General features: G+C 36.8%; 1 protein-coding gene across 7 annotated transcripts; it reads left to right on the plus strand.

The window, feature by feature from the left end:
• Window positions 1–100: 100 nt before the first annotated feature.
• LOC114351587 (fumarylacetoacetate hydrolase domain-containing protein 2) lies at window positions 101–23,827 on the plus strand. 7 transcript variants are annotated; one of them, XM_028302861.1, is made up of 6 exons: window positions 101–589; window positions 9,820–10,039; window positions 13,153–13,317; window positions 13,837–13,911; window positions 14,521–14,612; window positions 23,244–23,827. In XM_028302861.1, the coding sequence occupies exons 1-6, from the start codon at window positions 297–299 to the stop codon at window positions 23,404–23,406; spliced, it is 1,008 nt and encodes a 335-aa protein (XP_028158662.1). In that variant the 5' UTR covers window positions 101–296; the 3' UTR covers window positions 23,407–23,827. The 7 variants fall into 7 exon arrangements, with proteins under 7 accessions (XP_028158662.1, XP_028158660.1, XP_028158657.1 ...); XM_028302859.1 differs by lacking the exon at window positions 23,244–23,827 and adding an exon at window positions 20,450–21,075 and having other exon boundaries at window positions 102–589; XM_028302856.1 differs by lacking the exon at window positions 23,244–23,827 and adding an exon at window positions 17,120–17,439 and having other exon boundaries at window positions 102–589.
• Window positions 23,828–25,254: the final 1,427 nt, after the last annotated feature.

Here is a 25,254-nt window from a genome sequence, read left to right on the forward strand (position 1 = left end):
CAAAATGGATTTTATGTTTTTAAATTATTTAAATACTTTTCAATATTTTGATAAGAATTTTCATAAAGTGAACGCGTGTTGTTTACAAAAATCAGCTGGCTGTCAAAAGTTGTCAAATTTGCGTACTTTTTGAAAATTCGTGCTAGCGCGAGAAAAACAAACAGAATTCTTATTAGATTGCTAATTTCAAGGTCTCACTCGCCGGTTGAGAAATATTTACCGGCGCCACTGCCTGTTACGTAAGTTTAAACTGTTTACGTAATTCATAGGAATAGTGACGCGGTATAACCTTGATCATGACTGGAAGCGTTTGGGCGTTTAGTCGCGCGTTATCGTCAATAAAAACTCGTTTGATAAGTAAAGAACTCGCCAATATCTGTGTGCCGTTCAGCGCAGTCAGGTGCTTTTCAGTTACACAGGCTAGAAATATGAAGCTCGTACAGTTTACTTACAACACCAAACCAGACGAGGTTAGAGCGGGTTATATGGAGGGAGACGACGTAGTAGACCTAAATAAAGCTGACGGATCCCTTCCTCTAAAGTTGGTGGACATTCTGAAGTTGGATTGTGCTGTAGAAAGGATTGCTCAGTAAGTATTATCCTTAAGTTTGAATTAGTGACAGAGACTAGTGTTTTGGTTACATTTATTTGTATTAAAACGATTCCATCGCAAACAACCACCTGCTTTTCATACTCTATAGTCATATTGCTAATTCAATAGACAACAGTATGCATTATCTTAGATCGTTCAGATTCTTATCAGTAGCAAACAAGATATCACTATTAAATTCAGTAAGATATTATTTGAATGTAGATACATTAGGTAAGAAACATTTAAAATAGCAAAACTGATGATAAGAAAGTTATCACTTTAACAATAATATTGTTAAAACTTTGCTTTAGTTTACAACATAACTTTGTGAATTAACTTCTTGTTTAATTCAAATTTGCTTCACACATAGATTAAATTGCTCAGGCAAAACACATGCAATGGCATTAAATAATACAGACTAAACTAGTATGAACCCTCTGCCCCATCTAGGGGACATAGGACCATAAGTCAAAAAGTAAGTCAAACTAGTATGAAACAATTTATTATAACAAAAAGCTTATATTTTACTTATGGCAGTAAATTATAGATACTTATCTAAATAAGTTCAAAAAGCTCATAAAAAGAATTATAATGTTTTTACAAGTTACCTGTCTGAGAGTTGATGAACCCTTATTTTGTTGCTTACCTTGCTAAGCTATCTAATAAAATCTTTATTTAGTTTATTTACCCCAAAAATAATCTTAATTAAAAAGTAAGCTTTATAAACATCAGCTTCATTTAAGTAAGTGTTTAAATTAGTTAGTAGTGGTAGGGTTTTTCGCAATATTTTTTAAAGAACTACTAAGTTCAAAACAGAAATCATTAACCTGCTTGTATTCATGATTATTAAAGTTTTTGTATAATGTAGTTTTATAGAAGGTTTACTGACAATGCTCTAATGAAGTATCAGTCTCTCTGACCTTATTTTTATTACTATGTTGATATGAATTAATTTGCCCCTGGTTAGTCTATTAACACTAGTCAACACTTGTTTATTTTTTATTCTTATGTATATCTATACTTCTAGCTTTCACGCCTAAACCACTGAACCGATTTTAATGAAATTTGGCACAGAGATAGTTTGAGTCCCGGGAAAGGACATAGGATAGTTGGACCCATTTATGCAAACAGGAACCCACACTTTGAGTAAAATTGAGTTAAGTACATAGATGGCGCTCAAATAACGCATTCTATCTTCAAAAAAATTATGGTACATTTTTAACGACTAACAACAGAGATACAGCACTGTCACTTGCGGAACCAACCCGCTTTGGCCAACTTTTAAAAACTATAAAGAACTATACAGCATGGTCCCTAAGCACTTATTTAAACTAATTATGCAAACTAGAACCAATGTTGGTTGGTTCCATTTAGCAAAAATTGTTACAAAATTTTTATAACTAAACAGAACCAAAGATTGTTTGCTTAGTGGAAATCAGGTTAGTCTTGAAGGAACCATATAGCATAGTTCTTGATAGTGTTAAAATTAAGCTATTTAAAAATAAAAAATCCGTTCTTATCGTTGCGTTTGTACCTTTATCATAAAAAATGTCTTAATAATAACAAAATTTGATGAATAAATTTATGCATTGAAAAACTCTACTCGAAAAAGATGAAACGAAGCAGTATGAATAGTATGATCTATGACCTTAGCCTGTTCTTCAAAACGAAATAACGACGTTGACAGCTCATGAATGAGACGATTCTCGATGACTCTCGAAAACAGCTTGTAGACATGGCTCAGAAGTGAGATGGGTCTATAATTCTTCAACAAGGTTTTGTCGCCTTTTTTGAAGAAGAGTATCACCACATTACTGTGCCATGCCGTAGGCGTTTTTTTGCTCAAGGATGACAGAATCAAACAGCTTCTGAAGAATCTTTAGTACCGGCGTCCTCTGCTTTCAGAAGCTCAGCCGTGATTCCATAATCACTCGGTGCCTTGTTATTTTTCAGCTGTTTGAGAGCCATTCTAATCTCGTACAGGCTGACGTCCGGGATATCTTTGGTATAGTGTCGGGTCAATCTAGCTCTTGGGTTTTCAGCTAGATTTGTGACAGGTGTATGTACACTCGTGTATAATTATCCGTAGAACTTCTCAACCTCTTTCAATAACTCAAGCCCCGACGAGATGTCTCTGCCATCCTCGGTCTTCAGCTTGGTCAGTAGGCTTTGGCCAACAGACAGATCTCATTCGAACACTTTAGTTAGAGCCCTTATTACGCTCATTCGCCTCTTTTATACGGTCTGTATTATATTGGGGTAGGTCGCGAGTCAAAGACTTGGAAATCTGTCTGTTAAGACGCCAATACCGAGCAGCATCTTCAGAGGACTGCAGAACCAAGTTTCGTCACTCTTCCATAAGTTTATTGGTGAAGTCAGAGATCTTTTTGGTTCCTTTTGAACGACGGTTTTTAAAAAAAAAACATACTTTAACGACCTGGTTTTTCTTGTATTGGAAAATAACTGAAAAAGAAGTGAAAAAAGTCATGTATTTTTCTAATTAAATCCATTCTTACTTCCATAAAATGTATGAAACTTGTGTCTGTTTTCTACTTCTACTAATACATATTTTTATTGGCTATCGCATGATATAAAATATTTGCTCATTAATGTTAAGCTACCCACGCTTTCGCTTGTTTTTGAAGGAAGAGGTGAAAACTAAAAATGAAAAACTTAAATCCTTGTAATTTTGCGATAAATTGGTCAAGCCCCAAATTTGAAGTACTTTTATCGATAAAATTGTCCCTAGATTTCGCCCTTAAAGTTTGATCACTACAAGCCCGGACACACTGTATAGATTACGCTTTCTTTACAATAAGAAATTGGAAGAAAAAAAATTCTATAAAAAATTAAAAAAAAATCTCAAAAAAAAATTGACCTGTTTTTTGTCGATAAAAATAGGTCTAGTTTCATCTATTTTCATATGTACACTTTAACGTGACTCACACTGTATAAGAAAGAGCAAGAATAGGCTGACACCCTCCCCCCGGTTCTTTTAAAAGGTAAATAATAAAACGTTGATACGGAACTCTTTGTGTGAGAATACGACTCACACTTAGTCGGTTTTTAATACATACATCGCGCCACGCCGAATTGTCTTATCTGCCAAAAATAGTAAAAACTGAAAATAATAAAGAAACAAAGTTACATAATATTAATTTAAAATTATTTTAAATCATCTTTAATTCTACTTAAGTAATATTGAATCAACTCATATTCGAGACCCATTATTTGGGAATAGTTGATTTGATCTACATTACCCTCCTTTTCGTTCAGGCAGTCGGGTAAAAAGGCTTGGTGAAAACGTGTTTAAAGGTTAATGCACAAGTTAGTATCAACCATAAAGGATCATCATCATCTTTCTCACCATCACAATCCTCATCCTTTTTTTTATTTTATTTTCTCCCCCTCCCTCCACAGAGTGATGACTCTATACCCTGGGGACATCATCCTATCCGGGACACCAGGAGGCGTTGGGATGCACAGGAACCCACCGGAATTCCTCAAGCCGGGAGACAAGCTGATCAGTGAGATACAGAGCATTGGCACTTTGGAAACTAGAGTCGTGAAATTCGATCAGTGCGGTTGTAAGTAGGCATACGTTGTATGTCGATTATACAGGGTGACTTTTATACAGTGTGAGTTACGTTAAAGTGTACATATGAAAATAGATGAAACTAGACTTATTTTTATCGACAAAGAAGAGGTCAAAAATTTTTTTAGATTTTTTTTTTAATTTTTTATAAAATTTATTTTCTTCCAATTACTTATAGTAAAGAAAACGTAATAAATTTTAAACTAAGCGGTATATCCTGATAAAATAAAATCAGTAATAATACTAAATAACAGGCGATACTAAAAAAATACATAAAATACACAAAAAAGGCCAACAAATAATAAAATATGATACTTTTGGAAAAAAATCTTCTTTTAAATTCGTGTTTTTTTGGTTTTTGATAAATTTCTCCAAAAAATGCCCCTATAGCAGGTAGTTTTTATTACTTTGTATTATTTTCTATCGTATTACCCTCGTAAAACCAAAAATAGCATGTCTCTATCCCTATCACAACGTTTGCAATGATCGTTTGAACTAAGCCTCTCCGGGCGCGCCATTCAACGCTTCGTAATTTTGATAAAGAAAAGTTATATTTCAAATAAAAACAAAAGATTTCGAAGTAAAATAAGCTTTTTAGATAAAATTAAAATTGTCTCTACCTGTAGCGGAGAATAATGTTGTGGCAGGCTTTTGTTCAAACGATCATAGCAAATGTTGTGATAGGGATAGAGACATGCGATTTTTGGTTTTACAAAGATAATACGATAGAGAATTATAATACAAAGTAATAAAAACCACCTGTTATAGGGGCATTTTTTGCAGAAATTAATCAAATAACCAAAAAAACACGAATTTAAAAGCAGATTTTTTTCAAAAAGTATATTTTTTTATTATTTGTTGGCATTTTTTGTGTATTTTATGTATTTTTTTAGTATCGCCTATTATTTAGCATTATTACTGTTTTTATTTTATCAGGATATACCGCTTAGTTTAAAAGTTATTACGTTTTCTTTACAATAAATAATTGGAAAAAAAAAATTCTATAAAAAATAAAAAAAAAATCTCAAAAAAAATTTGACCTCTTTTTTGTCGATAAAAGTAGGTCTAGTTTCATCTATTTTCATATGTACACTTTAACGTGACTCACACTGTATCTTTGGCATCCTTTTAATATAAGACCGTTTTCACCATCAATCCCAAAATTTTAAGTGACCCCTAAATTCCTGTTATTTTTTACCATAGGGGTCACTTAAAAATTAGGGATTGATGGTGAAAACGTGCATAACTCATGATACATAGTGCATTCCCTAAATATGAGACAAATCCAATGAGATTTTTGTAATTATTTTTACTATGTATTTCTATTAGTGTGCTCTTGTAAAGAGTTTAAAACTATTGTACAGTCAACAGCACATCAGCCTATACATTTTGTTGCAAAATAACACTTAATACATCGAAATACGATGCCACAGTATTAAGTTTGATGTGCTGTCGTTACAAGATTTTAAATATTGAAATTTTAACTCATTGGATTGGTCTCATATTTGGGGAATGTACTATGTATCATGAGTAGTCTTATTTTAAAAGGATGCCAACGATTTCAAAGTCACTCTGTAGAGTCATCGTCAAATAGTTCGTGACTCCCAAAGTAGCCAATAAGTTCGCAACACGTCTTTGTTATAATTGGAATAAGGTTGTGTTGTCCAGGGATGTTATGGATATCCGTAACCGTAACCGAAACTTTCGGATATCCGAAATAAAAAAATATCCGAAGCCGTAACCGTAACCGATTCAAAGTTTCGGATAGTTTCGGATGTAGGCAGTTTAAATTGTTTTTTGTATAGTTTGTCTTTATAAAGCCATCTAGTATCAATTTTTATTTTTTTTATTACTTTTTATTCGATAGAAAGTGTGCGGCCATGAATGAACCGTGTTGGACAACTATTGCAAATTGCATTCTAAAGCACAGATATCCGTAACTGTAACCGAAACCGGAATAATACTATTCCTATATCCGTAACCGTATCCATAACCGAAACTACATAATATCCATAACATCCCTAGTGATGTCAACTTTTTGGCCACTTTGGGTGTCACGAACTATTTGACGCTGACTGTACGAGTTGACCCAATCGAGCTAACTGCGCATCTCGCTGGAATGCGACTCTCCCTCGCACTCACCCGCACACCAACCGCCCCGTCCGTACCAGAGCATCGATGTGACGTCACGGCTGCCAGATGCGCAGTTAACTCGACTAGGTTGTATGTTAAAAGCAGTTGATTGTCAGAACATTACAAAAATAAATAAATAAATAAATAATAAATAAATATCCTTGGACATTTTACACTGCGCCTCTAGTCCCAAACTAAGCAAAGCTTGTACTATGGGTACTAGACGACGGGATAAACATACTTATATACTTTTTTTTTTTGTAAATACATACATATTATACATAGAAAACACCCAGACCCGTCACAGAAATTAAAATTCATCATTTCAATTTCTGCCCGGCCGGGAATCGAACCCGGGACCTCTCGGCATAGTAGTCCGTTCTGAACCACTACACCAAACGGCCGACTACAAATAAAACAGAAACGTAATGACCTAACTGACATTTTAGTGAAAATTGAGGAGAATCGTTAAAATGTGAGTTGGGTCACTTTCGATCTATCTTTGCGAAATGGAATTGAAATATTTTTTAATTAAGAATAGTTAAGTTCATTATATCTTAAACAATTACTCCTTAATTTATGCACTATGAAAAGTTTGTTTAATTGTTAATATTAAATACTGGCACACCAATCGAATAAATAAATAAGTACATCACATTGTTAATTTTATGTTATGCAACGTTTACTATGTAAAATGTAAATACCTACTTATGTATTTTTCTATTTTTATAAGTTAGTAACATATCAGAGTTATAAAGCATTTATTTTGTTGTTATTGAAATAAATATTTTTTATGTAGGTACTTAAATGTTTATTTTTCTTTTATCCTGTCCTAAAGACAACAATGTAAAGGGAACGAAAGTTGAGACGAGTCCCATTAGTTACAGCAGGGGTGGCCAACTTGATTAGACATAAGATCTACTGTTTACTAACGAAACCCTGGGTGATCTACCACTTACATACTTCTTGAAATCTTAAATGAAACAGCATAGTTTAGTACACAATCATGTATAGTCCGATTTTTAATTCGACGGAATTCTGACAGCTGTCATTTTTTGACAATTCAGATGTAATAAGCCTTTTTTGCTTTGAATTATTAATAAATAATATGAAATGAAATTTCATCAAGTAGGGGAACCTGTTGTACTTAGGCCAGTTTTTCGAATTTTGATTTTTTGAAAAATAATGGTGATAGTTAAACTTGTCTAGTGCAGTTATATTTAAAGATCATTTAATTAACTATATAATTCATTCATAAAATTTGTGTATAATTTAAAAAATTTGGGCATACTAGCTTCTAGAAAAAAAAAGGGAAAACTGTCCTAGGTACAACAAACCAGGTGTACCTTGGACCGTGTACGTTGTACCTATTTAAATTTAAATAAATGCTTATATTCGCTTCAATTTGTTAATTTTCTGTTAAATTATTATTTGAAATACCAATTATTACAGTTATTAGCAACAATATCTAAGTAAAAGTATTTTTTTAAAAAGATCCTCATCCATATTTTTTGTACTAATTATTTTTCACAATTTTTTGGCAACAAATCACTTAAGTTTAAGCCGGCTCTCCAGTCCATGTTCAGCCTTATAGTATAAGATCCCGCTATACAACGACCTTCACCGAGATGCTTATTTGATGAAACATATTTTATATTCAATTTAACATGTCAATAATTATATTGCTTAAGGGTTGCCTAATAAATTTCAGTCCAGGATATGATTAATTAATCATTAAAAAAAGTTTTATTTTTAAATATTTCATCGGTTTGATTATTAAACAAACTCCATACCAATCGAAAGTATGAAGCCAATAGAATATGCAAACGTTAGGTTGCCTATTCTTTTCCAGTCATAACTCTCGGGCTGCCAGGTATAAACAGGTAAATTGATAGAGCATTTTGCATCGGTCTGATAATTTAATCAAATATAAATGAAAATAAAGATTATTTCATTATGAACACGGTGGTATAGGGTTGCCTGCGAAAAATCAGTCCTGAATGACGGTTGTCGAATTTTGTAAAGTGAAATTAAAACTGAAAGGTGACATTTTTCGAGTAGTTGGCAACATTTGGGAAAGACGAGTTGTATGAGGCGTTTGTGTGTCTTGTCAAGAGGTGTCGCTTGGGTGAAGAAATTTCTCCAGTGTTGCCATGCTTTCGGAGATTTGGTCCAAAAATGTCGAAAGTGGAAATAACGACTTCCGGTCAAAAATTTGGATGACGCCTCCTGCAAAAGCCTCTTACGACACGCCATTCATGACACGCTGTTCCTGGTAGGGAAGAGTACTTATTCTTTATGGCCGTTCCCACACGGCACAAAGAAGTTAATATACAGAAAAATATCAGAAGCAAGGCCGTGATGACAAAAAATGACATGGACTTACTTTAGCTTACAGGAAAAGCTATATCTGAGGCTAAACTAACAGAATATTAAAAGTATTCTGCATCTAATACCAAAACGACACACACAATTTCTACAAAACCCTGAAAAGCAGCAACATAGAAGACCATATCGACAGTATTACCGGGCCTATCGATTTTGAGGTAGAAGACGATAATAATAGTGATTTTAGTTTGAAGGGTTCGTGATTCCAATTCACTATCTAATAAAAGGCATTAAAATCTATATTTTTTATAGAATTACTTTTAATTTTAGATATATCACAACAATGAAATCTTACATCCATTTTGCAAGAAGGAACTAAGCAACAAAAAATGTTTTTGCAAGAAAGAACCAACCGGTTTTTAACGATTTACTTTAACTTTAACTTTACAAAATTTATAAATCTGATATTCCTAGATAGGCTGCAGTATCCCACATAAGATTAACAAGTAATCATTCATTTATATATTATGTATGCATTTTGCGCACTCTTTTTACAAAAGTCTCATTTTCTCGAAACCACCCTGCTGTGGGTTGGTTCTTGTTTGCATAAATGGGTCCAGTTTTAATCCCGGTTTTTGAAACAGGGACGCGCGCGATATTGTTTGTCTGTGGCAAACAAAATTCCGCGGGCAGAAAGCTAGTTTAAGTATAAATAAGGATTCCTGTAGTAGCATACAGGACACCCTTATATCAACCTTTCTTTGCGATTTTTATTTAAAAAGATCAACATAATATTGTAAGATAGATTTGTCATGACTTGAGTAGTATTCCCTTCATTGAATAGATAAGGTTGGAACTATCCCTGTACCCAATTGGTACCGCAATTTAGGAATAGTCCCTGTCCCACTATTAGTAATTTGTTATAGCACAAATTACTAATAGTCCCGTTAGCCCCTCGTACTAGGCTAAATATGCTTGTATCATGAGTGAGCTCACCACAATAGTCGAGCGGCGGCGGGGACCGAACCCGCGTTCCCCGGTTCACGAGGCCAGTCCGACCCCTTCACCGTTCGGATATCGTGGCTTCATTAGATATTGCGTTGATATGACACGAGTTACAACAGTTTCTCTTCAGCATTAGGCCAACCTAAAACCAACCTTAACTTTACAGAATAAAGGCTAAAAAGCCTCAAGGGGTGCCCCTAAGTGGAGTCAGGTTGGAGGCTCCTATCACAAACCAGGATAAAGTGATTGGCGTCGGCCTGAACTATCTGGACCACTGCAAAGAACAGAACTTAACACCACCAGAGGTGCCGATGATCTTCAGCAAGTTCTCCAGCGTGATTATTGGGCCCAATGACGCTGTGAAGTTGAGGACTGAAATCACACAGGTGAATTTACTTTTTTTATTCTTATAATGTATCGACAAATATGTAATGTGGCTGTAGAAATTAAACAGCAGATATTGTGAATCCAAGAATCCACTCTATGACCATCACAAAATGGAAAGTCACTGTTCTAGCTTTCAAGGTCTTATTTTCTATGTAGGTAACAAGACAATTTTTAACTTTTGCTTACTGTAAGCCTTTAAATCTTATTTACTTCGTATTTAACGAAGGACTGCATTTTACGTAATCTTTATCTACTTGTCGGAGATAATATCAAATGATATATCAGTTAAAAGTTAGGTATTTATGTTGCCAAGTGGCTGAAACCATGTTTACTATAGGTACTCTTACCAAATAAATCAGTAACAATGAAACGTAACCGTTGACAGTGTCCCGATTCCAATAGGTCTCCCACGTCCCTATTGACTCTAGACCGGGACGCCAAATGTCCCATTTCTTCGTTAAACTCCTTCATAATCACTACTCTGGAACAACTAATCTGGGGGCACGGCAGTGCCCCCACCAAGTCGAGCAAAAAAGCGGCACGGCCGTACCATCCTTTTCTCGAAGCAATTCAGGCCATTTTCGACCGCCTGTAACTTCGTTGTGGATAAAACTAGAAGGCTGAATTTTCATTAGCTATGCAGGCATTGTAAAGACACGGTATATTTAAAATTTCATTCAATTTGAACCAGTAGTTTAAGAATTATAACGGGTCAAAGTTACTTAATTTTGTCACTCACTGACTATTTTTTATTATTTGTTGGCCTTTTTTGTGTATTTTATGTATTTTTTTAGTATTGCCTGTTATTTAGCATTATTACTGTTTTTATTTTATCAGGATATACCGCTTAGTTTAAAAGTTATTACGTTTTCTTTACAATAAGTAATTGGAAGAAAAAAATTCTATAAAAAATTTAAAAAAAATCTCAAAAAAATTTTGACCTCTTTTTTGTCGATAAAAATAGGTCTAGTTTCATCTATTTTCATATGTACACTTTAACGTGACTCACACTGTATATTGACTTGGCCATCGCATGAAAACACGTGTAAATTAAATTATTTAGTGCGATGGCCAAGTCAATAATTTATGTAAAACGTTAAAGATTTCCTGGCCTGGACTTGGTATTACATGGATCTCACAACTTTTTACCGTAGAACAACTGAGTTGCGAGACTTGGTTTTTTTGACAAGTATTGTTTTTGATGGGATACATCTTTCTTCACCCTAGGCAAAGTTACATTTGTTTCAGCTTCAATTTCGTGGTTATTTCAGGCCTACTCCTGAAATAAAAATATTTACTCACATTTTCGATCCCAAATTCTGCAGAAAAATTGCATATAATTAAAAAACTAAACAATACTGACACGTGCAATGCACTCGGAGTCTCGGAGAGTCTACTAAACGGTCCCATAACGATGAGGTCAAAATTTTCTGACGTGATTCACGAAGATCCCTCTGACCCAAGCTGCCCACAAATTGGGGTCAATTACAGAAGTAATTTGAGATCGTAATTCATAGTGTAGGTGGAAATGAAGAGAATGAAGGCACGGTTTGCTTCATGAATACTGATTGTTGTGGATATTATGTGTCCTGCATGTTGCTAATCTTAATAATAAGTAGACATTGTTGATGATTCTGCAAAGATTGTTATCAACAGCATCAGGTACATCATGGTTGATATAGATCTGCGGGTATTTTATTATCTTTAATGTAATAAAAATACTTTGACCCTCACGTCAATGACCATTATTTTTCTTATTCGTTTCGCTCTTGGCAGAGCGGTTTTAAGGCGTTGTCGTCGGTTGTAGAGGCGGATACAGCTCTCCGCACGATCTCCCGCCATCTCTCCCTGTTGGCTGACTGCCTGGTGCATTCAGATACGCGGTTTCCCACTGCTGATTTTACTTAGTCAGTCCAGTACATAGGTGACTTTAAAGACCTGGCACGTGATCCATACTCCGAATACCTAAAAGTTTAAATACTTACTCATGTTCATCGCATTAACTTTTGGTCCAACGGGTATCGAATCGGCAACCCCAGCTGGCGTTATTTTACCCAGCAAGTAAACCACACTACTGACGCTAAGCATGTTTGAGATTTTACCATGTTGTAATTATAATACAACATAGTTTACCTACCTATATGAGAAGGTATTATGTTTTTTTTTTTCGCACATGAAAAGTGGGGTCACAGCGTGTAATTTTTTGCTAATCTTACGTCATGCGAATATCTTAAAAAATCGCCTAGAAACAATGTTGAATGTTTATTAGTACCTACCTAAAATCATTACATTATGCCCAAGAGAATAAAGAAGTACCACGAAATACCACTCACTGATTCCATCTCAGAAACTATAACACACAAACTTAGTTCCTTATAGAGCGTAGACAGTTAACGAATTTTACGAAAGTCCACCCCCACGAAGGGTGTAAAACGGGTACGAAGTCGCGGGCGACTGCTAGTACATTATATTTATAAAGGTTAGCTGAAAATCAACTCAGACACACGATTCGCCTCGCCCTATCATTATTATCAATCAATCAAATCACAGTCAATTGATCGTGATCTGATCAATAATATCGTGTGAAATAGCTCTATCTAATATGTACTTCGTACGAGTATGTAGAGTCTATTGTTAATTCTGATATTTTTTATTTAGAAATACTACCAACTCTTGTATAGTTTTGTTACTCACAGGCTGTTCGTAGTTCCAAGTGGATGAGCATCTATTTTAGCTTCCAATTATTACATAATCTTAACCATAAATTGTGTTTCTTGAAATGAACAAAAGACTGAAAAATGTGTCTTGACCTTGAGGTTTTTACGCCACTTTTTATCCGGAGACGTTATATCCATAATTCATAGTATGAGAATGATGGGAAAGTATTACTATAAAAGCCCTATAAATAGCCTATTTAGAAACAATGAAATTAAAACCTGATATCTACTTACTTCCACAAGTTCTGTCTTGTTGGTTGTCCTAATTAAAGAAATAAATAAATAAATAAATAAAGTTTCCTCCATTATTAAATATTCCAACTCAAGAGTTCTTACACTTGATGTATTTCTATCGACACTACAGTTAAAAACCTTTATCAAAACCTTTTTTCCAGAGCGTAGACTGGGAGGTGGAACTAGCGGTGGTCATCGGCAAGGAATGCACCATGATCGACGCCAAGGACGCCTACAATTACGTGCTGGGATACACCGTGGCCCAGGACATCAGCGCTCGGGACTGGCAGAAGAAGAAGAACAGTGGCCAGTTCATATTGGGCAAGGTGGGTAGATTTACAGCGGCAGCAATATCCAAAACCATCTTAATCTGTCTGTTCCCAGCGTGAGGTGTATAAGCCGAATCCTCCATTTACTTATCTTTGTTAGTAAGAGAGAGTTCTGCAGTATATTATACCTGACGATGATTATAATGTCCAAACATTCTATGTATATCACTAACATATTTGTTCAGAATTAACCCATTCACTCCCTACAAACGAAACAATAGATAACAGTTAAGTTGTATTGATATCGAACAGGTTGGGTTTTCGTTTGTCGTATAAAACCTTCGCGGGCCTCGTGCTAGACACGAATTATTTTCGCTCGCAATAGACTATATGAGATGAGCTGTGGAGATTTAATGATAACCTGCCGGGTGGTTCCGACAAAGTGGTATATAACTTTTCCTGTAGATATCGTAAAATGCACGGGGAGGGTTGTGCTCCACTTAATAAATGGCCTACAACATTTTAATTGCAACACATTTGAATGCCACATCTAATTCCTTCTTTCTTCCTTTCCAGTCCATGGACACCTTCTGCCCAATTGGACCCTGGATCGTCACGGCAGACGAGATCAAAGACCCTCAATGCCTGGACATCAAGTGTACCCTCAACGGCGTGGTGAAGCAAAACAGCAATACCTGCCAGTTGATACACAAGATACCTGACGTCATCGCTAGACTGGCCTCGTGAGTATTCTTGAAGTTACCACAAAACATGTCATGAGTAGTGCCTGGACATCAAGTGTACCCTGGACATCAATCGTACCCTCAACGGCGTAGTGAAGCAAACAGCAACACTAAGTCAGCTGATACACAAGATACCTGACGTCATCGCTAGACTGGCCTCGTGAGTATTCTTGAAGTTACCACAAAACATGCTATGAGGAGTGCCTTGGCATCACGTGTAACCTGGACATCAAGTGTACCCTGAACGGCTTAGTCAAGCAAAACAGCAACAATAAGTCAGCTGGTACACAAGATGCCTGACGTCATTTCTAGACTGCCTCGTAAGTACTCTTGAAGTTACCGTACCATAATATACCATGAAAAGTGCCTGATATCAAGTGTACCCTGAACGGCGTGGTGATGCAAATCAACAATACTAAGTCAGCTGATACACAAGATACCTGACGTCATCGCTAGACTGGCTTCGTGAGTATTGATAAAGTTATAATTTATAACATGCCATGAGGAGTGCCTGGACATCAAGTGTACCCTGAACAGCGTGGTGAAGCAAAACAGCAACACCTGCCAGTTGATACACAAGATACCTGACGTCATCGCTAGACTGGCCTCGTGAGTATTCTTGAAGTTACCGTACCATCATGCCATAAGCAGTACCTGGACTTTAATTGTACCCTGAACAGCTTAGTCAAGTAAAACAGAAACACCTGCCAGCTGATACACAAGATACCTGTCGTCATCGCTAGACTGGCCTTTTTTTTTTTTTTAAAGATTATTACCAATTTGTATTGCCCAAATTACTAATAGTCCCATTAGCCCCTCGTGGTAAGCTAAATAAGCTTGTGTTACGAGTGGGCTCACCACAATAGTCGAGCGGCGGTGGGATTTTTGATACCTAATAAGCGTCATTCATTTACTACGCAAGACAATTTTTTGCTAGTTTTTAAAATACAGTGTGAGTCACGTTAAAGTGTACATATGAAAATAAATGAAACTAGACCTATTAGGCCAGTAGAATTAAACACAAAAATTGATTAAATCGGAAATAATTCCTACAAAAGATTTTTTTGCTTTAATGGCTTCATTGGTTGCCCATTAAGACTCTCCTAAGTTTTCGACTTCGACGGAGTTGTGCTTAAGTGGTGGGGGCTCCCGAAAGGGGCGTTTTTNCTTGGACATCAAGTGTACCCTGAACGGCGTGGTCAAGCAAAACAGCAACACTTGTCAGCTGATACACAAGATACCTGACGTCATCGCTAGACTGGCCTCGTGAGTATTCTTGAAGTTACCACAAAACATGCCATGAGTAGTGCCTGGACATCAAGTGTACCCTGGACATCAATCGTACCCTCAACGGCGTAGTGAAGCAAACAGCAACACTAAGTCAGCTGATACACAAGATACCTGACGTCATCGCTAGACTGGCCTCGTGAGTATTCTTGAAGTTACCACAAAACATGCTATGAGGAGTGCCTTGGCATCATGTGTAACCTGGACATCAAGTGTACCCTGAACGGCTTAGTCAAGCAAAACAGCAACAATAAGTCAGCTGGTACACAAGATGCCTGACGTCATTGCTAAACTGGCCTCGTGAGTATTCTTGAAGTTACCACAAAACATGCCATAAGTAGTGCCTGGACATCAAGTGTACCCTGAACGGCTTAGTCAAGCAAAACAGCAACAATAAGTCAGCTGATACACAAGATACCTGACGTCATCGCTAGACTGGCCTCGTGAGTATTCTAGAAGTTACCGTACCATCAGCCATGAGGAGTGCCTGGACTTCAAGTGTACCCTGAACAGCTTAGTCAAGCAAAACAGCAATAATAAGTCAGCTGGTACACAAGATACCTGACGTCATCGCTAGACTAGCCTCGTAAGTATATTTGAAGCTACCGTACCATCATGCTATTAGGACTGCCTGGACATCAAGTGTACCCTGAACCTGAAGTCAAGCAAAACAGCAACACTTGTCAGCTGATACACAAGATACCTGACGTCATCGCTAGACTGGCCTCGTAAGTACTGATAAAGTTACCGTACCAAAACATGTCATGAGCAGTGCCTGGACTTCAAGTGTACCCTGAACGGCGTAATCAAGCAAAACAGAAACACCTGCGAGCTGATACACAAGATGCCTGACGTCATTGCTAGACTGGCCTCGTAAGTACTCTTGAAGTTACCGTACCATCATGCTATCAGGAGTGCCTTGGCATCATGTGTAACCTGGACATCAAGTGTACCCTGAACGGCTTAGTCAAGCAAAACAGCAACACCTGCCAGCTGATACACAAGATAAGATACCTGACGTCATCATGCCATGAGAGAGGCCTCACAATCACTTATCGTTTCCACCCTGTATTTTACCTTGAACGAACGTTGATACGGAACGTACGGATACGTTGGAACTCTTTATGCGCCAGTAAGGCCCAGAACAGACGGTGAAACGCAACTGCAACGAAACTGCAACTGCTAGTTGCTTTTGATTTGCATCTAAGTTTCTGCCATAGCGTCCGTTGAGAGACCATACATGACGCGACCAGTTTGAAACTTTCAGTTTCATTCATCAGAAAGTTGCAGTTTCGTTGCTGTTGCGTTTCACCGTCTGTTGACGTACTGGGCTTAAGACTAAGCACTTAGCCGTTTTTATAATATCACAGATCGCACTACAATAATTATTTCATAAACACTACACACTACCTTTTTTACGTCGCGCAGTCGGTTAAAAAGACTTGGAGGCGTGTGTTACGACCGGTGTTTAAAGTGGAAATGCACCACATAAATCAAATAAATCATTCATTTGCGATAACGGGTTTACATACAGTATAGTTCTTGCAACTTACGAATGGCTTTACTTATGTGTGTACGTGTACATGTACATAATGATAGTGCAATGTCTGTTAAAACTTTTGAAAAATGGTCAGTAGCGAGCCACCACACATGTAAAGCTCATTCGCCTTCGTGAATTGCAACAACTATAGTTGTTACGAGTTTTTTAAGTATCTCCATCTTGCACCTTTCGGCATGAAGCATGAGGCGATATAAAAACCATAATACATCACCTTTTTCACCATCCTCATCCTTTTTTTTACCTATTTTTTCTCCCCCTCCCTCCACAGAGTGATGACTCTATACCCCGGGGACATCATTCTATCCGGGACACCAGGAGGCGTTGGGATGCACAGGAACCCACCGGAATTCCTCAAGCCGGGAGACAAGCTGATCAGTGAGATACAAAGCATAGGCACTTTGGAAACTAGAGTCGTGAAATTCGATCAGTGCGGTTGTAAGTAGGCATAGGAGCTGTTAGATTATACAGGATGTTGATTTCAATCCTCGCCATGTTTATCTTCTTGTTCTTTCCGTGTCGACAACAAACCTACACAGTGTTAGCCCAAAACTCCGCCACAAGAGTGGCGTTGTCAGCAGCACTCATCAAATCCTCCTGAGTGCAGTTGCTTGGGCAGTAAAAAAATTACTTCTAAAAAAATTTAAAACGAACTTTAACTTTAGTTAGTCAAAGAAAAATACCTATGTATTTACACTATCTACTTTACGTGGCTTCCTTTAAGTAGGCTATCCGACATGATAAGCAAGCAATCCGCGTATCTCGAAGGTGCCGCAGTGGAAAATATTCGATAAAAATTCCACTTTCGTTTTAAATTATGTTTGGTGGATAACGCGTTTTTTTAAGTCATAATAGATCACCTAAATAAATATGGCCAGGATTGAAATCAACGCCCTGCAGAGTCAGAGTCAAATAGTTTGTGACACCCAAAGTAGCCAACAAGTTCGCAACACGTCTTTGTTACAATTGGAATAAGGTTATGTTGTCAACTTTTTGGCCACTTTGGGTGTCCTGAACTATTTGACGCTGACTGTACAACCCTATCGAGCTGCGCATCTCGCTGAAATGCGATTCTCCCTCGCACTCACCCGCACGCCTCCTACCGTCCGTAGCAGAGCATCGATGTGACGTCACGGCTGCCAGATGCGCAGTTAACTCGACTAGGTTGTATGTTAAAAGAAGTCGATTGCCACCTTTTTTTAAAATAAATGACAAGATAGAAACATAGTGATCTATCTGATACTAGCTGACCCGGCGAACTTTGTTCCGCCTTAATGGCAATAAATAAGCAGACTTTTTTTTGTTTCGAACGGGATAAAAAGTATCCTATGTCCTTCTCCTGGCTCTAAACTACCTCCCTGACAATTTTCAGCTAAATCGGTTCAGCCGTTCTTGAGTTATATGCGAAGTAACTAACACGACTTTCTTTTATATATATAGATTTTAGTAAAAGTTGAGAATACAGAATGAAATAATTATCACCGGGCAAACGTCAAATTCCACTGTTCCCTGTGTCTCTTTTAACGCTCGACATTGGAGTGTGCTTCAAATACAAATCATTGAAGCCATTAAACAGAATAATATTATTCGTGCATATTTACGTAAAATGTGAGTTGGGTCACTATGGATCTATCTTTGCGTAATGGAATTTTTATATTGTTAATTAAGAAGTATTGCATGTTATTAATTTTCAAGATATTATTTGTTTTAAGAGTTTTGCTTCTTTAATGTAATAATTATAATGATTCGTTATGCTTAAGGAAGTTACTTAAATAATTATAAAATTAATATCTTAAATACTGGCACACCAATCGAATAAATACCTCATAATTGTTAATTCATGTTTGCAATATAATATTATGTAAAATGTAAATACTTATGTATTTTTTCTATTTTTATAAGTTAGTAACATATCAGTGTTATAAAGCATTTATTTTGTTGTTATTGAAATAAATATTTTTTATGTAATTAAACGTTTCTTTTTCTTTGTTTATCCTATCCTAATATAGACAACAATGTAAAGGGAAGGGAACGACAGCTGAGGCGAGTCCCATTAGATCAGGGGTGGCCAACTTGATTAGACATAAGACCTACTGTTTACTAACGAAGCCCTGGGTGATCTATCATTTACATACTTCTTGAAATCTTAAATGAAACAGCATAGTTTAGTACACAATCATGTAGTATTTTTTGCCTTGCCACGATCGACTGGACTAATATTCGATCACGATCGAGTTAAAGCATCATCAAACCCAAGTCGATGGTTTACTCTCTTATTACTGAAACCATAGACTGGACTATGGAACACTGACTCATAGGCCTCAACCACAGCCCCATAGTCCCAATAAACATAAATTGAATACATACTTTTTTCTTGTAAATAAATACATGAATCCTTTTTTCAACCGACTTCAAAAAAGGAGGAGGTTCTCAATTCGACCCGTATGTTTTTTTTTTCTATGTTTGTTACGCGATAACTCCGCCAATTATGAACCGATTTGAACAAATCTTTTTTCGGCGTATAGGTAATACCTCAAGGGTGGTCCCATTTAAATTTAATAATAGAAAAAACAACCCCCAAGGGTGGAAAATTGGGGATGAACTTTTTTATACGCAATATTTTTAATTTTTAGTTTTTTTTGTGTTCACGCATTTGAAGTCGGTTTTATTTTTTTAAAAAGGTAATTATTGCAAATAAGTACATTACATAATATCCAGAACTATTGGTCAAAAGGTAGCAGGAAGGCGCTGGATGCAGGCCGCTACCAACCGGGCCGTATGGAAATCATTGGGGGAGGCTATGTTCAGCAGTGGACGTCCTGTAGCTGAAATGATGATGATGATGATTGGTCAAATAGATATTTAATGCTAGTGTTATATTTTGTGGACATGTGTATCTACGACCTCTGATATGAAGCGCTTGAACCATGTAGACCAGCGTTGGAGCTGTAGACCAAATCGTACCTTTTGCTTCTTGTAAATTAGAGAGTCGTCCTCCGGCATTAGAATAAGTACAATCAAGAAATATAGATAATGGCTAGCTCTCTATAAAGAGATTTCCAACTGATGATTGTGGCAGAATAATTTATTAAGAATATAAAGAGATAAAATGACCTGATGTTGATTGTAGCGTGTGAAACCTTAAGCTCGATTCACACATATCAGTGAAGCCACAGTTCCGTCAGTGTTCGCTCAGTTCAGTATCAGTGCTAAAGTGTTGCGTCAGTGAAATATTTTGAATATTTTAAAATTTCAGAGTGCTCTTTCAGTATTCTTGTTCAGAAACTATGAAGTAAGTTATTTTGTTTTTGATGCCGCGGCGGCGTCCGTGATCGACAAAAAATATCGTCGTCAACGAATACGTCTGTGATTGCCGGTGTCGGCTGCTCTGTGGTGTCGGCACTGACAATGACAGAAACTGACACTGCGTTAATAGAAACTGTATGAAAGAATATTTCGCACTGTGCCGGTACTGTGTCTGAACTGTGACCTCACTGATATGTGTGAAATGTGAATCGGCCTTTAGACCTCTCCATTTGCCTCTGGTAAATGCAAAGAGTCTTGCAATGGAGTCTAAATAATCTGATGATGCTTGTTTCAGGGTAATGACTCTATACCCTGGCGACATCATACTCACGGGCACTCCAGGGGGCGTGGGCGTATTCAGGAACCCTCCAGAGTTCTTGCAGCCTGGAGATACAATCATCAGCGAGCTTCAAGGCGTTGGCACCTTGGAAACTAAGATTGAGAAGTACAATAAGTAGGTCAGTGATTAATGGTCAGTATTTATATATTTTTGGAAACAATGATTTTGTATACTTATTTATATTTTTAATGTTATTCAATTAAAAATAATTTTAAAGTAAGGCTTTTGTACAGAAGAAAACAGGAACCTGGAAAATTTTATAGACGAATAGTGATTTGAAATTTGTTAACGCCTAGATGCCACTGCCTACGCAATCTCTAAGACAGGACACTGAGAAAAAATCATTTTTTTCATGTTAGGTAGCTACCAAAAGTACGAGTAACGATGGTCCGTAACTTTTTGTATTTACCTAATGACTGACGATAGTGTCCACTTGAAAATCGTTGTTATTAATTTTATTTCCGTGTTGTTTATTTTATCAAAAAGTTTTAAGTGTTCGATGAACTTTTTAAGTACCTAGTCATAAGGCAATTGTAAATTATAAAGCATTTATTTTACATGCATATAAATAAATATTTACACATCCAAATACTGACTATTTATTGCAAGTAAGTAAACATCAAGTGCCTCATTCACTAAGCCAAAAAAATTTATCTCTGAACTGCAATTCTCTTCAAATTGCATTGATAAAAATGCAAATTGAATTATGTAAGTCTTTAGCTTACAAAGTCACAGATCTAGGTGTCTTCCAGCGTTCAGAAAAGTCACCAAGTCACACTCGAGTCTTTCGTAGATAGTTTCAACAAAGTGAAAGATCAGTTATTGTAATCTGTTATGTACACATAAATGATGACTGATAGGCAGATTGAATAAAGAGCTATCCAGCTAACAATGTCACTGAGAAATCTTCAACCGATCAACACAATTGTAGATGGAGATTGCACGTCAATGGTGATTGATAAACGTAATTGAATAAATAGCCATCAAGCTTACAAAGTCACACTGGGTCTGCCGGTGCTTCAACAAAGTGAAATATCACTTGCAATCTGTAAGCTCAATGGTGATTGATGCAAATTGAATAAAGATCAAGATAACGAGGTCACTGAGAACACTTCCATTGATCAACAAACTAGAAGATTGGGATTGCAATTTGCAAACAATGAAGACTGATAGATACAGATTGAATAAATAGACTAACAGCAGCAGAAATCTCCCACCAATCAAAAATCACGGATCAGGATTGCACATGTTAAACCTCAATCATGATTGATAGATGCAAATTGAATAATAGTGATCAACAAAGTTACACACGAGTCTTCCGTTGGTTTCACAAAGTAGAAGAACTAAATTGCAACAGTTTAGTCTCAATGATGATTAATAAATGCAGATTGAATAAAGAGAGTCATCAAGATAACAGCATTGTTGATTGATCTTCCGACGTTCAACAAATCACAGATCAGAATTGCAGTTGTTAAACCTCAATCATGATTGATAGATGCAAACCGAATAAATAGTGATCAACAAAGTCACACATTGATCTTCCGGCGGTTCTACAAAGTAGAAAACTAAATTGCAACAGTTTAGTCTCAATAATGATTGATAGATGCAGATTGAATAAATAGTCATTAAGCTAACAGCATCCCTGAGAAATCTTTCGCCAAACAGGANAGAGTTTAGTATTTTTTGCCTTGCGATCGATCGTGGACTGGACTAATATTCGATCACGATCGAGTTAAAGCATCATCAAACCCAAGTCGATGGTTTACTCTCTTATTACTGAAACCATAGACAGCACCCCGATTACGGTAACTTTTAACGTCTACAATCCAGACGCGTTTCTGATTCTGCAATACGATTGGTCAAAACAGCTGACGTACGCTGTTGAACGACCAATCGTATCGCAGAATCGAGAAGCGTGTCTGGATTGTTGACGTTATAAGTTACCGTAATCGGGGCTCTGGACTATGGAACACTGAGACATAGGCCTCAACCACAGCCCCATATTCCCAATAAACATAAATTGAATACATACTTTTTTCTTGCAAATAAATACATGAATCCTTTTTTTGCAAATAAGTACCTACATTACATAATATCCAGAACTATTGGTCAAAAGGTAGCAGGAAGGCGCTGGATGCAGGCCGCTACCAATCGGGCGGTATGGAAATCATTGGGGGAGGCCTATGTTCAGCAGTGGACGTCCTGTGGCTGAAATGATGATGATGATGATTGGTCAAACAGATATTTTAATACACACCAGTTTATATTTTGTGGAGATGCGAATCTACGACCTCTGATATGAAGCGCGTGAACCACTATAAGTAGACCATCAAATATAGGGAACCCAATCCTCCTTCGATCGCCCCGGGTGCCAACCCATGCTACGCCGCCACTGGCTTAGTGTGAGTTTAAGTACATAAAACGTCCTCACTAGTTAGCACATAAAAAAAAATATGAAAATTTTAGTTCTTGAACGTTTCCGCTAGGGGCGCTGTACAATCCGTCATAACACATTTACGCCCGTATTCACAAACATTACTATGAGGTCTACTATTGCGCGTGGACGCACAGGATGACACGAACCAACCAATCACAGAGCTTATCTTTTCTTTTTAGCATCTTTTGAAAATACGGGCGTTAATCTCATTTTTTTACACGTCGCTAGTGACGTTGGATGTAAACTCCCCCAGCGTGGGAAGTGTAAGCCTTTCCTGTGGTACTAAATGACCTTATAATGATGTTTTTTCAGGGTAATGACGCTATACCCTGGCGACATCATACTCACGGGCACTCCAGGGGGCGTGGGCGTATTCAGGAACCCTCCAGAGTTCTTGCAGCCAGGAGATAAAATCATCAGCGAGCTTCAAGGCGTTGGCACCTTGGAAACTAGGATTGAGAAGTACAATAAGTAGGTTAGTGATTAATACTTGTATTTATTTATGTTTTTGTAATGTTTTTATGATAGGTATAGGTACTTAATGTAATTTGGAACTTATAACCTGGAAAATGTTTTGCCATATATTCAGGTACGATGTTATGTGATTTGAAATCTATAAAAGTTTGCTGCCTACTCCGGAATCATATTTATACTAAAGTCTAACATTGGTGTGTGTGAGACAAAAAATTTAGAGATGGAACGTTAGAAACTGGACAAATAAGGAAACTGGACAGTAACTTTCTGTTTCTCATGACTGACAGTGCCTGCTTAAATATTATTATGTTATAATAATTTACCAACTTATTGTTGTTTATTTTATCAAATTAAGCCTAGTTTTAGTTTTCAATTAACCAATTTTACACAAGTACAGGCTAGTCATATGACAAAATTGTTATTTACATTAACGCATTTAATTTATATGCATATGAATAAAATATTTACTTGTTTAAATATTGACTATTTCTGTGACCATGTACTAAATATGGTCATTTAATGACCCTATTAAAAAGTTTAACAAAGTCTCGCTCGGGGATATATTGTAAAAGCTCTTGATGATTGATAAATGCAGTAAGTAAGTAACCTATTACCAAAAAATATCAAACTAAGAACAGCACACTTAAGTTTTAAGACCTCTGAAGTTCACAAAATTGCAGCTCGAAGAGCTGATGGCCGCTGGGGCAGGAAAGTTCTTGAGTGGCGACCACGAGCTGGAAGACGTAGCGTGGGCAGGCCTCCCACTAGGTGGACCGACGATCTGGTGAAGGTCGCGGGAAGTACCTGGATGCAAGCGGCGCAGGACCGGTCTTTGTGGAAATCCTTGGGGGAGGCCTTTGTCCAGCAGTGGACGTCTTTCGGCTGAAACGAACGAACGAACGAAATGATGACTGATAGATACAGATTGAATAAAGAGCTATCCAGCTAACAACGTCACTGAGAAATCTTCAACCGATCAACACAATTGTAGATGGAGATTGCACGTCAATGGTGATTGATAAACGTAATTGAATAAATAGCCATCAAGCTTAAAGTCATACTGGGTCTGCCGGTGCTTCAACAAAGTGAAAGATCACTTGCAATCTGTAACCTCAATGATGATTGATGCAAATTGAATAAAGATCAAGATAACGAGGTCACTAAGAACACTTCCATTGATCAACAAACTAGAAGATTGGGATTGCAATTTGCAAACAATGAAGACTGATAGATACAGATTGAATAAATAGACTAACAGCAGCAGAAATCTCCCACCAATCAAAAATCACGGATCAGGATTGCACTTGTTAAACCTCAATCATGATTGATAGATGCAAATTGAATAATAGTGATCAACAAAGTTACACACGAGTCTTCCGTTGGTTTCACAAAGTAGAAGAACTAAATTGCAACAGTTTAGTCTCAATGATGATTAATAAATGCAGATTGAATAAAGAGAGTCATCAAGATAACAACATTGTTGATTGATCTTCCGACGTTCAACAAATCACAGATCAGAATTGCAGTTGTTAAACCTCAATCATGATTGATAGATGCAAATTGAATAAATAGTGATCAACAAAGTCACACATTGATCTTCCGGCGGTTCTACAAAGTAGAAAACTAAATTGCAACAGTTTAGTCTCAATAATGATTGATAGATGCAGATTGAATAAATAGTCATTAAGCTAACAGCATCCCTGAGAAATCTTCCGTCAAACAGGATTGTGATTGTTGTACCTCAATCATGATTGATAGATGCAAATAGAATAATCGCTTTCGTCAGGCTTAACACAATCACAGATTGATTTTCCAGTGCTAAAAAGTAGAATATCAGAATTGCAACAGT

Source organism: Ostrinia furnacalis, unplaced genomic scaffold (assembly GCF_004193835.3).
Source record: "Ostrinia furnacalis isolate ACB-3 unplaced genomic scaffold, ASM419383v2 OfSCF1163, whole genome shotgun sequence".
Lineage (NCBI taxonomy): Eukaryota > Metazoa > Arthropoda > Insecta > Lepidoptera > Crambidae > Ostrinia > Ostrinia furnacalis.